Genomic DNA, 17,132 nt, shown 5'->3' on the forward strand with positions numbered 1-17,132 from the left:
GGAGCATTCGAAGAAAACATCGTTACTATTGTTCCTTTTGTTAAATTTGTTTTGATTTTTACTACATATCGAAATCTTATCACAGGTTTTGAAATTAAATCCGTAGACAGATGGAGAAATAGATATTTAATTCAACAAGTAACAGCACTGTCTAGTGCCTTTTTCACTTCAACTTCTCTGCCAGTCATATTATCTTGCTAATCCGAACTGTCGGTTCGGTTTTAGTTTTAAAGCCATTAAGCCATATCGATCTGAATTAAATATAGGTTTTAATAATTTATAAAGATCATTGTATCATATATGTAGCAAGGGTAGAACTTAGACAAGTAATTCAAATATTCTTACTTTTTCCAATTTAGTGTTGTAAAGAGCTAACTTGTTTTAACTTTATGTCTTAATTTATCATGTTCTATAGTTACATTCGTGGACACTATATCTCCTTAGCTGTGATTAGGTGTCGATATACTTTATTGTAGTGTCTTTGAATGGTAAGAGTATAGAACTTTGGTTAAATAATTCAAATATTTATTCTTACTTAGTTCTGAGTAGCGTTAGATGTAAAGAACTTATTATTTTGCTCCCATGTGTGTTCACTCTCCTGAAACTCATCCTCAAATCGTGCGAAATTTTCGTCGTTTTTGGTGAAACAGCTTCACAAAAAATTCTAAGATTAAACCTTTCATCAAATGGAAAGAATTTGTTTCATCAGTAATATGACGAGATAAATTTCGCCAAAAACTAAAAAGTCTTTCGTTATTTGCATTTGAAGACTGCCTGAGAACTAGAAATGCAGTTCCTATTCATGTTATGCTAAAATCATCCATTATACATAGAAACACAATTAACATTATACATAGAAAAATATCTACGAGCATATCTTTCATTAAAGATTTCAATATGATTTGGTCGCAGGTGTTGCCCTTCAGTTGACCAAAAGCTTTACCCGGAAAAACTAATTATTTTTTTTTTTTCATTTATTGTAAAATCCAATATAAATCAAATTAAATACGTGCGAAACAATTTGAAGAAACATTTAATTTTTAAAAAAAAAATTGCTAAAACTAGGATTTTGCGATATGATGAAGCAAATTTACGATGATTTTAGTAATATATTTTTTTTAATTTGGGCAGAATTAATTCAATGCGTAATTGCTGTTAAAAAACAACGTACTCTCTTTTGCCTCAATCTGTTTTTATTTGTTCTTTTTTCTGCATATACGAGGGCCGTAAAGTGCTAAGAGTTGTGTAAGTATGTCGAAAAATATAAATTGCAACTTAGTTACATATATTTATTACTTTAAAAGGCTGAAAAATACAAATTTGTGAACAATATGAAACTAAAAATGGTGCATTCATGATCATGTTCAAGCAAAGAAAACATATTTGAGTGAAGCTAAAGTCATATCCACCCTTTTTTTCCTGTTGGTGAAGGATGGACTTGATCTTTGCGGTTTTGAAAAGTATAAACAGACGTGCTTTCACCCTTACTGCCTGGTGCAGAATGTCTTCGTGTTTCCGAACTTGGAGATGGGGGCACAATTGCTTTTACTTCCAAAACTTTAACAGGAATGGAAGGCTTAATCCCATCTTCGTCTTTGCAGCGATCTTGACTTTCTTCAAGTGGTTTATCTTTTGGTTTACCAACAGAAATATCTTTTTCTACCTCAATAACAGCGCAATCTACTGAGCTTGATGAAGCTGCTATGGTAGGACTTTTAGTTTTGATAACAGTTTCATCATTGACCATAATATTCTGTACCGAATTTCGTGGGGTAGTACTAGGAGAAAATGTGTCCGGATCTTCTTCTTCGATGCATTGAATGTTTTGACTAGCATCAAAATTGCTCTTGTAAGATGGATCATGTATAACTCTTCGAGCAACATTTGCAAATCTTTTAACTCCTTTCATTGGCGAAATTTCTTGTTCTTGAAAAACTTTTTCTCTGAGATCTTTCAGACTACCACTATGGTCTAACGTTCTGCCAATTGGGTTTTGTTTTGCACGGGCAGCACCAACAATAGCGTTCCAGTTCTTCTTTGCTTTATCACGTCTCCTTGTGGTTAAACGACGAACCACACTGAATTTATTTTTCATGTCAGTCTTTACAAAAGCATCGACTACAGTTTCTACCAAATCAATGTTGAAGTCTTTCAAAAGTCGTCTTTCTCTCAAGCGCTCTTTGCGGCTTACTGTAAATAAAATTTACAAAAATGAATAAATAATGTTTAAACTAATCAAATAGCAGTATTTGTTATTGATAAACCATAATTTATAAAACAAAGTAATAGTAAATTTTTTCTGTAAAAACAGTGTGTATGAGATAAATATTCAAAACAATAATCAACCGATTTGATATACATGAAACCCGTATGCCAGAATTAAAAATTTTCATCTCTTTAGATCTATGACTGTAGTTACTCTTTTCTACAAAAAGCAAGTAATTTTTAAAATGCCTTCTTAACATCACGTAGGAAATTAGTAGGGGAATGTGGGGCAAAGTGAAATGGTGGAATATTTACTCTGCTTTTAGCGCCACTTGACTGGTAATATTTTAACTATGTAGTGACATATATAGTCCATTCCAGACAAGAAAAAAATACCTCTGAAAATCTAAGCATATGATAATACAAGCAATTTTGAAAAATTGATTCTCCAACTGTAATATTTTGCTGTAAGTCAAAAATTAATTCGATATTATCAAATGTTGAAGTTTTTGTTGTTAATATTTTAAATATCAATTGGAACCTTCTAATATTCGGTGCAGTATTTATTTAGTTAATATTTAGCTCATTTGTATTTTTAGTATTTTTCACTATTAGTCAAGTGCATGCGGGGCAAAGTGAAATTAGTTCATTTTGTTCACCCATTCAATCATTTACTAAATCACTTAATCATTTATTAACTAATTTATTTACATTCTTTCATTTAATAATTTCCTTATTAATTCATTCATTTACTATTTTATTTACTCATTTATTTTCCCCTGTATTAATTAATTAGTTTATTTATCTATTAGTTTATTGTTTCTTTATCTTTTCATTTATTCAATTATCCTTCTGCTCGCTCATTTATTTGTTCAAAAACATTTTTCACAATCGAAAATAAAATATTTCTTTCGAAAAATATTTCACTTTTCACTTCGCAAAATGAAAAAAAAAAAAAAAAAAACAAAGGGAGAATTTTCCACTTTTTTTGAAGGAACAATTTTACTACCAAGAGTAAAAAAAAAATGTTTCAATGCAAGTTTTAATCTAAAATACGATGTTCTTTCTTTATGTACTTCAATTTTCAAAACAAATTTCCAATTTGTTCATTTTGAAATTTTTCAGTAAACTTAAATTTTTCACTTTGCCCCACATTCCCCTACTTCACTGAATAAAAGAGTAATGCGGAAAAACACGAGGCTCATTGTGAGATGAAGTGAAAGCGTTGTTTTGTCTAAGGTCCGCCGGTGGTACCAAAACGTTTTTCCCAGAGTCCCCAATGTAACATGTTACATTCATTCTAGGACTTTCACAAGGGATCTTGAAGAGTTTTCTTTACGTTCCTGCGACATAAGGAATAATTCCGTTTAATGTTAGAGGCGTCCACGCTCAGTTTGCTTTCAGGGGATCGTGAAAAGTTTATCTACTTTTTGGGGCAATATAGCTCTGAAGTACAATGATTTATGGACAAGTTTATACTTTTTTACATTGAAGTTTTTTAAGTGACTTTAGAATAACATGTTATTATTCATTAAAATAATAACACTGTGATAAAATTTTACTTTGTTTCTATAACATTAAGTTAAATACCAAGTTGGGCTTGCTAAACATAAATATATAAACTAAATTCTCGTAACACGTACCATTTTAAATTTTAGACACATTTAATTTCTATAAATGGCTAAAAACTGAATTTTTTAAATCAAATCTAAACATGTTCATTTACTTATATTTTGAATCTTAATGCAAATATAGCAATAATATAGACATATGAAAAAATTGTGAGGAGAAATAGCACAGGTGTGTTATCATTGCGTCAAAAAAAAAAAAAAAAAAAAAAAAAAAAAACCCGCATGTTATAAAAGAAAATGGGGAAAAATTAACTTTTCCTCTTATGAATAGTGAAATTTTCTTGAATTAGAAACCAAGCGTCATCTCTCAACATTTTTGCATTCCCTTTGCCTTCGTTAAGTTCTTCTTTAGGTTCAATATCTTTGTGAATGAATTAACCATATTCATCACTCACCATTGCAGGAGGAGAGAAGCAATCGAAGTGAGTGTGGAAGAAATGCATCTTTAATAACATTCCACATCCCTACGTTTCATATTTTTTCAACTAGTTTTTCTCTAAAAACTTGGCTTTTTTAGTTTTATAACTGACTAAAAATCCTTGAATTACCTCTTTTTGAGACAACCAACCAGTAGTTCTTTTTGGGCTTTTTCTTCATAAGCTTTCTTAATTGATGGTCGACAAAAATGCCTTCTCGTCATTTAGCAGTGCTCAACTTAGGAAAAATACTTTTCAAACACAAAAATCCTTTGTCGTTGTTATCCGTAGCTTTGATAAATTTTTTCGTCAAACGAAGTTTTATATGCAAGGACGGAAGAATCGTTTTCTTGCGGAATAAGAGATAAATTTAAAAAAATACGAGTTGCCACTTCAGAAACTTACAACAATTCTTATTGGAATAAAATAATCTATTAAACAATAACTGTTGCAGATGATATTTTTCCCAGTATATACTAATAAGCTGTTATATATTTCTAATTTTTGAAACAAAAATGGATTTTTTTATAGCATTATAAACGAGGGTGCATGAAAATGTTATAAATAATATAACTTAGAAACGTGACGCTTTAGACATCCATATCATTCATTCGGTGACTTTGGTTACAATTAAATAAGTAATTCAATACACATGATATTATTCATGATAGATTAATCGTGTCACACAGTGTAACTTAACTTGCGTATAATTTATTTGCCTATCTGTCTATACCTCTATATTTATCAATATATATTTATAACTATTAATTTCATCAAAACATTTTTTTTATCCATCTCTATAACTAGCAATCTATGTTTATCTATCTCTGTAATTATCTATCTCTACATTTATCTAGTTATCTCTAAAAAGAAGTTTAATTAAAATACGCAATGCAATTAGAACAAAAAGGTAATTGTGCTTCTCCCTCAAGAAAAAAAATTGATTAAATTTCACATTACAGCCGAAACAAAATAAAAATACCGCTCCCCGGAAAGAAAAAAAAACTTCATTTAAGTACACATTAGAACAAATTGAAAATCCCTCTCACTGAGAATAAAAATAATTTAATTAAACTACGTACGATAATTAGAAAAAAACAATTCTTCTCCTCCCGAAAAAACATTACTTTCATTAAAATACGTAATTTTGATTAAAAGGATATTTTATAGGGAATTTGGGAGAACAAATTTCGTGAGAAAGTGTTTATTTAATCATAGCTCTTTGAAAATTTCTAGCAATACTTACATGTTTCTGATGTAGAATTAACTCCTTTCATGCCATTATTTTTAAGGATGTCAAACAGTTCACTTCGAAAACTGGTCACTACTTGCTTCACTTCATTCACGTCATCCTCTGTCACACCAGTATCTTCAGCCTTCCTCTGCTGCGTTGTGACGTATCGGCGTATTAAGCATCTCATCACAGACTATATGGAATAACCGAAACTTAAGATAGATGAACTCAAATGTTTCTCTCTCTCTCTCTCTCTCGCATACACCACACCTAAACCATTCACATTAAATTATTTACACACATTAAATTATTTAAATACATTAAATTTCTTTAAAAGCACTTGCTGTGTTGAGAGTTTTTTTAAACATTATGGTTATTTATGATGGTTTTACATTTTTTTTAAACTATGACTACTTTACTCCACCTCAAGGTCATAAACACATATAAAAATGAAAATGTCTTAAGACTATTTACATCAATTTTTTCTTCCCGAAATTCAAGGTAATTTTTCTTTATTGATGTAATGTACAATAACAACAAAAAAATTTCGAAGTTTTCAAAGAAACTATCGCATTTATTATCCACCTAAATTAAAAAACCAGGATTTTATGACTACTTTACCCCCACCTGATTCTATGAACTTATAGAAGGGGGAATCAGAAAATACGTTTCCCCTGTTGACTGTGGTTAGAGTTGTGTATGCAAATCAAAAAGTAGAATGAAACATAAAAGATTTGTCATAACTTTTTCCACCTAAGTACCAAGGACAGTAATAAATTTGTCATACCGCCGGATAAACTTCAAAAAACCCTTCAAGGGAACCTCCTGAAAACAACTTCTGAACAAAGTTCAGTTTGCGCAATTTAATGACTCCCAATGATTCTGATTTTGACCTGAAAATTTAAGTTTGAGTGGAAGCACTTCAAAACATTTAATGAGATTCAAAAATAGCAGTAAAAAAATAGTTGTTCGTTACTCCAAAGTTTAAAGTGCCCTCTATCGGCGTTTTCTAAACTACATCTTACAAGAAAATACTGATAAAAAGAATAATTTTAGCGAAAACCGCAAACGACTCGACCAATTTTTCCGTTTTTAATGAGCATTTGAAATTTTGGAACCTGAACTTAAATGGCGCCTATCTCCTTTGGAAGAGTTTTGCGACCCTTTTTGACATTACACTGTCTGTTCTGATATGTACTATCACCCCTTAAAGTTTTGCCCAAGAGTTCAGAAACACCCTGTATAGTGAAACCCCAATTTTACGTCCCGAATCTACGTTTTCCCCGAATTTAACGTTTTTTCGTCGGGTCCCATCATTAGTTTTGCTGCTTTGTATTTCCTGTATTTTACATTTTCCTCTTATTTTCCGTTTTTTTAACCCAGTCCCTTGAGAAACGTAAAATCGAAGTTTCACTGTATATACCAATTTTGTCACCAAGCCCCTATACGTTAATTCTAAAAGAGAAAAAAAATCTTGTAAAAGTCGTTTCTCTGTCAGATCTGTTTCAATGGAAAGAAAGCAACCTAAAGGGTTTTTTTTTTTTCCTTTTCGAGGTACAGAACTTTAAGTTTGCAACACTGTTTGATATGTGCGCCATTTTGATAGCTGTCACTTGTTTTGTGTTTGGTTTGCCATTTCATCATGAATAGACAACAAGACGGTGCAACATGCCACACAACGGGTGTCACAACTGATTTATTGAGAGAAACATTCGGTGAACGAATAATTTCGCGTAATGAACCCGTGAATTGGCCTGCAAGATCATGCGATTTAACACCGCTGGACTATTTTTGTGGGGCTATGTAAAGTCTCTGGTCTACACCGATAAGCCACAGACGATTGACACTTTGGAAGAGACTGACATACGGCCTCTATATTGCTGCAAAAAGTGAGAAAATTCTACTTCCCGATTGGACTTTCTCCGACCGTGTGCCGGAAATCATATTTAAATAAAAATTGCAAAGAATCATCTTTCGAATAAAGCCAAACTCATGGCAATTAACGCCATTTAACTGTGTTTTATTTGAACTTAAAGTTCTATACCTGTAAAAAAAAAAAAGATTTGAAAAATAGGTTGTTTTTAAAGTTTGTCATGTTCTTTGATCAGAGAAAGTATTGAGACTGATGTATAGTTATATTCGTCGTCTACATAGTTGAAACTTATTATTTTTTTTTTTTTTTGGATTTTGAAAATTCAACAATATTTTAAAACTACTAAATTTGTAAAGTAAATCTTGTTTAACGAATAAATGTGAAAATCAAACTATTGCAAAACTATTTCAGGCTTGTGTTAAGGGATTATAGAGCAGTCAATGCATAAAAAAAAAGAGGGGAGATGGGAGAAAGAGTTTCAAACGCTAAACAGCAACCACGAGAAAAACACAGACAAATATAATCAACTGTTATTTATTTGAAGAAAGACGCTTGGATCACAACATAATTATAAGTTCGTAAAAGATTAGACTAACGTAAAACATTGAAAAACTGCTTCATAGAACCTAAAACTGGAAAATAATTGCCGAAACAATTGGAAGAAACAAACCATCGTTTAAATTAAATTGAAGATCCAAAATAGCAGAAAGAAATAAAAAAAGTAAATCAAGAAATAGCTTTATAATAAAGAAACAGGAATCAAAATGAGTTTGTTCTCAGTAACGAAAAAAGCTTACAAAATGTTTACTTACTCTGTATTTAGCATCTCTTTCAAGTTCTTCTTTCACCTGCAAAGCAACAAAACACACATGTATCAATAGGTTGATTGACTTGAAACTATATAAAAAGCATGGTACTGTTTTTCAATTTAATTTTACACTGTAAAACAATTCCGAAACGTTACTAATTATTTCCGTGGAAACGTTTCGTTCCTTTCATAGGTTTTCATTTATTTCCCCGTAAAATCAAGTATATTTGCAAAAAAGTGTCTTGAATTGTTACAAGTTGCACGAATGCAGACTGTTGTGAAAAATATTTTTAACGACCAGTTTAAAGATTGACTGAGCGTGTTCATTAAGTGTATCGGCTTCAGTTCCGCTACGGGCTGGCTGTCTAGGTTGATAAAGTTCCCAATGAGAGCGATTAAGTCACAGAATAGCTGCTGCCTTGTAATGGAGATGCTTGGATATAACTTGCGATCCTCTCTTAGTTTTGGCCCTGTTTGCATTAATGCGTCTGGAGCTAACTTGATAAATCGGCACGTTCCAATAAGTTTACATTAAATCAGCTTAACTGCACTAGTCAACAGCAAAAATGCATCCGGCTCAAAAATAGCTATTTCCGAAGTATTTTGCCTCGCTAAACACGGAAATCACCATAAAACGTTGAGATTAGCTCTAGTTTTCAAGATACAGAGCCAAATAGGATGGTGAATTCTCACTAATAGTCTCTTTTTCTTGGAAAAAAGAAACACCCCCCATGGGACTGACTCTCTTTTAAACTGTCACCCCAGGTTAGGATAGAAAATCTCACTACATGAAAACCAAAATGTACTTCAAGAAATTAAAATTCTGGAAAGAGAAATGCCCAAAATCAGCCTCTGGTAGATCCACCCATTTTTGCTTCCACCCATGATCATTCTGCTGGGAATAATGGAGAACTTTGTGAAAGCTGTGAACAAAGACAATTTTCCAACACCTTAGAGGGAAATTTTGAAGATATATTGAAGCTAAGATTCATGAGAGAATTTTTAACGGCTCTTCAAATACGCGCAATTATGAAAATCACTGTTTTTGAAGAAAAAAAAATGCAAGGGGAAAAAACACCCAAGAAACCTTTAAGGGTATATTACAAGTCTTTCTAAGTAGCAGGGAGGATGAGAGCTAAAAATAGTTGGTCAAACAATCCCTACGGAATTTCTGTGACCATTGATGAATGATATGTCTCTGAAACTCTATTTTGCTCACGTCTTCCAGGATATTTTGTTAAAAAACTAAAGCTATGAGCAGTGAGCATGAGGTTTCATCAAGATATCTTTACAATGGAACGCAAATATCAGGATCATTGGGCTAAGTTAATGCTCACCAAATGCTGCTGAACTATTACAAGAGATGGTCCTTCTTTGACGTACAAAAATCAATCGAAAATGAAGCGATTACAGCAATAAGCCAAAATCAACCATTGCTTTCCGAAAAATAATCATTGTTTAATAAAACAGGACCTATTAAATAACATTAATTGCACAGGATTTTTTTTTTTCCTTTTTAACATTACCTTGAAACCAATGTTTAGTTGCTGTGCATCTTTCTCCAATGGGCTTTTATGTATCTTGAAAACAAGAGCTAATAAAAAAAATCCACTACCATATCCGTTTTTCTTGACCCAGAATTAGTAAGAATTTACTATATAAAACCAGGACGTAGACAAAAAGTTCTTTTTTGTTGCCTAGTGTAATTTACTCTTGACTTGACTGGGGATATTTGCAAATTCTTCAGAGAGTTTCAAGAATAGTTTCAGAAATGTTACTGACATTTAGCGGAAAACGTTCCCTTTTTTTTGAAAGATATGTTACTGGCAGAAATTGGATTTCCAGGAACGTTTCTGAGTCGTTTTTACAGTGTAAGTTGCGCTATAAGAAATAACGTATTTTTAAAAGTATGTTGATTATGTTGCTCGTAATTTTTATTTGTTGTTTTACATAATTTACATTCTATTTGATTCCGAACTTTATATAGAGGAGATAAATTAATGCAGTGCATTCAGATGTTATGAAGTGATTAACAATGATTTTTAATATGATAGATGCACTGTTACGACCAGAAAGTGTAACGCAAAAATAAAAAAAAAACATCTATCATTTATTCGTTCTTCCAGAGAAAGCGTTTTAAATGTATCAAACGTAGATTTTTGGCTAAAATCATTGATCCTTTGCAATAATTTACCTGTTAATTTTTGTTTAAAAGAACACTTAAGGGGTTTAAGCTCAGTTTTATCGCATTTTGGTCGCAATTTGTGACTTTTAAAATCGGCAAAACTCGTATCTTTTTTCGTATCTGAGATCAATGTTTAATTAATGGCATTTGAAGCCAAGAAACAGTTGCTAACTTTTAATTGGGCATGAGCTAAGTTGTTTTTACGTTTTATTAATTGCGAATTTTTTTTTTCAAAAATAACTCAGTCTTTTGTAATGTTTGTCAAACAATAACACTTAAAAAATATACTTACTTTAATTGATAGTGACTTGGGTTTTGTTAAACAGCTAGAGCACCGGCACAAAAATTTAATCGAAGGAAATATATTAAATGGTGGGGGAACAGTTGATCCATCTTCAAAGTAACTCATCCAAAGTTTACTACGAGCAAATTTCCACTCAACATCAGAACGTTCCTTGTAAGAAATTTGAATTGAAATCTTAATGATTGCATCGCATTCAAATTTTAAAACAATATCTGTTAAAGTCTGATTCTTTAACAGTACTAAATAATGTTAAAGAATCAGACTTTAACAATATCATTAATTAAACTAAAAAGAAATAAATAAATGTATTTTGTAGAATTTGCTTTGAAGGATATGTTAACCGAATAGATATTTGAAACACTTGCTTTGGAAGCGACATTACATCTTCATTTTGGATGAAAAACATGATCATGAAAGTAAAAAGTCATAAGAGTCATTATGAAAGAGATAAATCATAAGAAAAGTCATAAAAAAGGGCCCAAAGGAATTTAACCATCAACATACTATGACCTATAGCAGTGATCGGCAACTCGTCGATCGCGATTGACGGCTCGATCTCAAGCTCATTATCCGTCGAATCGTTAGAATTAGAATCATAACTATATTTTCATTTCTTAATGAATTTTTATGTCATTAATTATATTAATGACATATCATTAATTATATTAATGACATAAAAAATCAACTGGAAAAAATATTTTCGACATTAGTTTGATTTTTGTATATATTATTTAAATAATTTAGAAGCAGAACCAAGTGAAATCTTTTTTGGCTTTATTTTGTCGTCAATCATTCGCGCGGTTATGTTGTCCGTCAGAATTCGTTTCAGCAGATTATGACGTTTTTGCGCAGTGGGCCTTACATCCAAACGCGAACATTGACCTTGTTTTGTTTTAGAATATTATACTGCTAGTAACTGGAAACTTTTTTTAGTTTCCAATGGAGCTGTGTAAGAGGCCATAACCAGAACTAGTGCGCTCTCCGACAAGGCATCAGTTTTTCATCTACCACCATTAAGACGTTGATGCATTTCACAAGTAGATTTTGATGCCCAGTTTCCACCAGATGGAGGCACCTGGGCTCTCTTTGATGCGAAACTACACAAGGTTTTTTTTTATTTTGATAAGGGATTTCTAAGCCAAACGAATACCCAAGGGATCTTTTACATGCCACATAATCATATGACATAGGCGCTGATGATTTTCTGCATCTCAAAAATCCACCGACTGACCACCTCAGGCATGCCAGAACCCGGGTCCATGGCGTAGAAGGTCAACGCCTTACCATCACGCCACCAGCCGGCACTGGAAACTTTGATTGCTCAACAATTTGTTTTAAGTTTAATGTCATTCTGGAATAAAATATCTCTGAAAATATCAACTTAATTGCTTTTTTTTAAACATCTTCATCAGGTTTATGAGAAACAATATTCTAATTTACAGCTTAATCTTTGTAATATTGTAGAAAACTTTACTGCTTGAATTTTAACAACATGTTAATGCAAAAACTATTTCTCTTCTTTAAATAAAGAGTTTCTCAAAACTGATTTTAACTGATTGAATAGATTTTTTCCAAAAAAAAAAAAAAAACTTTCAGACAGCTTTTTAAAAAATAATTCACTGAGGTCATGATATAATGCTTATTCTTAAAACTTATATTCATTTACCTTATTTCCTACATTTATTTATTTTTTTAAATTACTCATTGTTATCCAAAATATGTCATGCTATGGCAACTGAGTTCTAGAAGAATATTCTCAAACCCTCCTTCATTGGAGAACGTTCGTCAAAACATAATTACCAAGAATGTATCTCCTTATTAGTGATAAACCTATTTAGTTTGCAAAAAAAAAAAAACTAATATACCTTATGCAGTTTTTGGCACATTTCACATCATCAATTTCTTTTCAAATTAATAGTAACAAATTTGAAAGAAAAAAAAAAACACAGTAAACTTACAGATATTATGTTGTAAGAATTGCTCATCATTGCAATAAGTAGATTTAAAAGTACCACAACATTTATTACTGAATAGCAACCAAACATCAACAAACTCCAGAATCGAGTATAACTTTTGATGCCAGAAAGCTCGAAGTTTTCCAGTTCAACTAACCCAAAACTTGCCCAAAATAAACTTTGAGATGTTTCGAACAAACTGAAAAATAAATAAATGAATAAATAAGTGAAACATGCACATTGTAATGAATTATAATGAAGCTACTTTCTGGTGTCAGTACTCATAAATATTTTTAACGACTCTACAAGCGTATTTCACGAATTGAAAATCGTAAAAACGCCTCAAAAATTTTCTCAAGCGTATTTTGAAGCATTGTATTTTAAATAAAAAGAATTAGCATTGTGGATGTTGGGGTAAAATACAATCGAAATTTTTTAAAGTAATACACATGCTTTTTTTGATTTTTTTTAAACATAAAATATCAGACATTCTAACCGTTGAAAATCAACCGTTAGGTATACATCTTTTTTTCTCGTGCCAGCTTCTAGTTAATCTTTAGATAGCATGTTTTTCTTTTCCTTTCCATTCTCTCTTTTTTTTGAGCAATCACGATTGCTTATTGTTCTCATTTGACAGTTTTGAATTCCTATGATTTTATTTTTTCCCCGCCTCCCTCTGCAGCACCACCGTCGGTCGACCGCCTCACGATGCTGCTCCTCTAGCGAAACCCGTCTCCAGGTTGCGTCACTTACTTGCCTACACCTACACACACACACACTTACACACACATACGTCTACACACACAAACACATACACACAACTACCCACACACACATCCCCCCACACACAAACACACACGCCAACATACATACACGCACTCGTGATTGCGAAAAACATAATTTGAATTCAAGATGTCAAAGTTCAAGTTATTTTTTTTTCTAATGATCACTATTATGATTTTCACTCTTCTTGTATATTGATCGTGCTCTTTTAAAAGTTTTGAGGAGTATTTTCACACCTTGAAGAAAAAAAACTTCTAGCTATATTTCTAACGGTACTTAATTTAAGAGCAGATCATGAATTCATAACTACTCGTAATGGGTTAATGAAAGGTAGGTAACACGATGGACGAACACTCTCTTCACATAACATTGAACTAAAAACAAGTATCATAAAATTTACACCTTGCCCTTGAAAACCTCTTGAAGAGATCGATTTACGATGTCATGAATACTAACTCAATGTTTCGTAATTTTGATTAAAACTGAGGCTTCCTAATATCGATTTCTATATCCCCACTCCCTTCGATAATTGATGGAGTTACTCAGAAATTTGTCTGGACTAGTAAATACTACTTGAAATTTTTCTTTTTATATTTTCAACTGTATCAAAATATTTTATTCAAGGGTTCTTCTCCCAAAAGTAGCACAAAAAAAAGTAGCACAATTAGTACGGCACTTTTGGATTTTGTTTGACAATTTTAATAATTTCTGTCAAATATTCATGTTATTTTTATTTATTTTCCAATTAATTGTCATAATAAAGTATAAATGTTTTGCACAAAAGTAATTTATGAAGAGTTTTAAATATTTTGACCCATTTGTAATCGAGTGGAGGCCATAAAAAAAGTTATAATCATAATAAAAAGTTACAGCTATAGAACAATCATAGAATGCAATAATGATTCTAAAACCGTTACTCAGTTTGCAATGTCAAGGACAAAAACTTTTTAAAAATTCACTAATACAAGTCAACATTCAACAATTCAAATTAATGAGCAAAAAAAGAATAAGATTCACCAAGAGAATATAACTTCTATACCATGTTAGCCACTTTGAATTCTGTAAACAAAATGACAGAATTCAAAGTGGCTAACATGGCATAGGAGTTATATTTAATACTTGTTAAAAAAGTTACTAGATTCAACACTAAAATTCGAAATGTCATTGATTACTTTCGAGTAACATTTAGGGATTTCAAGGATTTACACCAGTTTCCTGTGAAAAATTAGTTTTTCTGAGAAAAAGTTTCCGGAATCGCAAGTTCCGTGAATGCCTGTTTCAGACTGTCATGAAAAACTTTTTTAGTTACCAGTGTAAAACTGTATATATTCAGATTTCCTATTAGGTGTTTCTTCTTCAACTTTGTTATGGCCCCTCTGAGTAGACTGAGCGCAATCAAGGGCGAAATGCAGCATCTGGATATTGTACTTTTAAAGGCATTGATCTGAATTATGTCTTAGCTTCGACCATATTTGTCTTAGGGCGTGACCTGGTAAATTAGGAAGGTGCCAAGTTATTTCTATATACAAAGTTTCAGAAACATGGCTGGCTTTGATTGGGAAAGATTTCCACTTCTTTACAAAGATTCCATTTTAATTTCAAGAATGTTATTAACTTAGGGAAAGTTTCCTGTTTTTTGCTTGTTATGTTCTTGGTAGAAATTAGACACAATAGGAGTTCATTATTTTCCAGAAAAGTTTCAAGATTGTTTTTACAGTGAATGTTATTTCATATTTCACTTTAGAAACTGTTGTAACGCAGAGAACAGAATGAGCCATAGAAATATTAGGACAAGAGTAAAACTCAACTTTTATAGGCTATTCTGTAAGAGTAAAAGTTGAATTGCTACATAATTATTTTTAAAGATATAATATAACCGATATTTTACATTGTTTTTGCTTTTCAGCCCTATTTTAAATCACATTTCAGGTCCTAATGATTTGAAGCTGGGACATCTAAATTATAATTCATATTCCAAAACATTTTAAAAGCCTTTTATAAAGGACTTATGGAATACTAAACATTGACTCTTTATTATACACAATTAAGCGGAGAATCAATAAAAAAAATTTGATTGATGTTAATTTTCATTACGCCTTTATAATAGCTAAGCTGTAGAGTAGCAGCTCAATAGAGCTTCCCTTTACGAAATCTTGTCCATGTAGAAGGGAGAAAGGGCCAGGCAGAAGCGTTTTCAGGTAATTGTATTTAATTTTGCAGTTTAGTTTAAAAATGTCACTACATTAGATATCAGTGTAAATTCTGATACTTACTTCGCAAATCTTCTCCATATCAAACAGGATTGTTCGTAATCAGGATTTTCTTCGCCATTAGGCCCGCTATAACAGAGCTCCTTGTCTATATCAGCATAGTACCAGAGTAGCTGATTCATCCCACATCCAAAAGCAAAGAGCACCAACGTATAAATGAAGAAAAATTTAATAATGTCGAACACCATGCGACCGAGGGATATTTGCAGAGGCCCAAGGTGAGGATTAACCGAGAATATGTGAACCAACTTCAAAATGCTTTTCAAAAGAAATGAGCATAAGTATTAAATATACAAGTACACAAAAATTTGCACAATAAGAAAGAGTTATCAGGATGAAACGAAATTTTCCTTACTCAAGTAGAACATTGATATAAGAAATGGATTACAAAATGAAAGTAAAATGATCATTTAATGTTAGAATAATCTCAAATGAATTGAGGATTTTGTACCCTGCTGAAACACCTCTAGAGTAGATACACGAGGTGATACAGGTGAGCATTAAGCAATGAAAGTCTCGTACGTGTCCTGCGTCATCTCGTTCCACAGTTACTGTAAACGCGCCGCGAATTCGATTGAACTCGCAGGTTGTCCAGCTTACCGTGTCAACTGCTCCCAGATATGCTTGAATAGTGATAAATCGGGGGATCAAGCAGGCCAGAGAAGGTAATAATTTGGTGGAGGTAGTCCCATGACACCCTTGCTGTGTGCGACAGGGCGTTGTCTTTTTGAAAAATGTCTAATGAGGTACTGTCATGAGGACCAACACATGTGATTGAAGTATGTCATGCGCTTACCGCCGGGTTGTCGAGTGTTGATGATCAATAGTGAGGGTGACACTGGGCTTCCACTCTGTCGGCTCCATTGGAGTAGTGTCGCGTTCGACAGGAATGGATTGCAACCAAATGGAACCAGATGGTCTTCAAAGATGAATCCAGATTGAACTTGGGTAATGATGATACTCCTGTACTTGTGTGGAGGCCACGTCGTGAACGCCCCAACAGTGCCTTTGCTCCTTTGCTTTTTAACAGCATACCGCGCCTTCAGCTTTGGTGTTGTTATGGGGTGCCATCGCATACGATACACGGTCACCTGTATACTGATCCACAACACCGTGACAGCCTAGTGATACTTCATGACATGCTTCAACGTGTGTTGATCCTAGTGGCAATGCTTCTAGGAGCCGTTTTCAACCGGACACACAGCAAGGGTGTTATAAATGTTCTTCCACTTGATTATCAACTTCTCTGGCCTGCTTGATCCCCTAATTTGGCACTGATCGAGCGGATCTGGGAGTAATTGAAACGATAAGTTGGAATCTGCGAGTTTGATCGAACAAGTGGCGCATTTACAGTTATTGTGGAACGAGATGACTTAAAACATCATGCGAGATCTTAATGCTTGCCTGTATCACCTCGGGTGGGGGGTAACAAAATTCAATGAAAAAGGGAAAAGTAAAAAACAAATGT

General features: G+C 32.6%; 1 protein-coding gene across 1 annotated transcript in view; it reads right to left on the minus strand.

Annotated features, from left to right (window-relative positions):
- Positions 1-1,313: 1,313 nt before the first annotated feature.
- LOC129231059 (transient receptor potential protein-like) overlaps positions 1,314-17,132 on the minus strand; it is a 103,578-nt gene continuing 87,759 nt past the window's right edge. The window contains exons 10-15 of the mRNA XM_054865307.1: positions 15,668-15,922; positions 12,615-12,810; positions 10,645-10,806; positions 8,172-8,207; positions 5,499-5,679; positions 1,314-2,190 (exon numbers count right to left, since the gene is read on the minus strand). Coding sequence (XP_054721282.1) covers positions 1,400-2,190; positions 5,499-5,679; positions 8,172-8,207; positions 10,645-10,806; positions 12,615-12,810; positions 15,668-15,922 — 1,621 coding nt within the window. The 3' untranslated portion in view covers positions 1,314-1,399. The remainder of the gene's footprint in view (positions 2,191-5,498; positions 5,680-8,171; positions 8,208-10,644; positions 10,807-12,614; positions 12,811-15,667; positions 15,923-17,132) is intronic.

Source organism: Uloborus diversus, chromosome 10, assembly GCF_026930045.1.
Source record: "Uloborus diversus isolate 005 chromosome 10, Udiv.v.3.1, whole genome shotgun sequence".
Lineage (NCBI taxonomy): Eukaryota > Metazoa > Arthropoda > Arachnida > Araneae > Uloboridae > Uloborus > Uloborus diversus.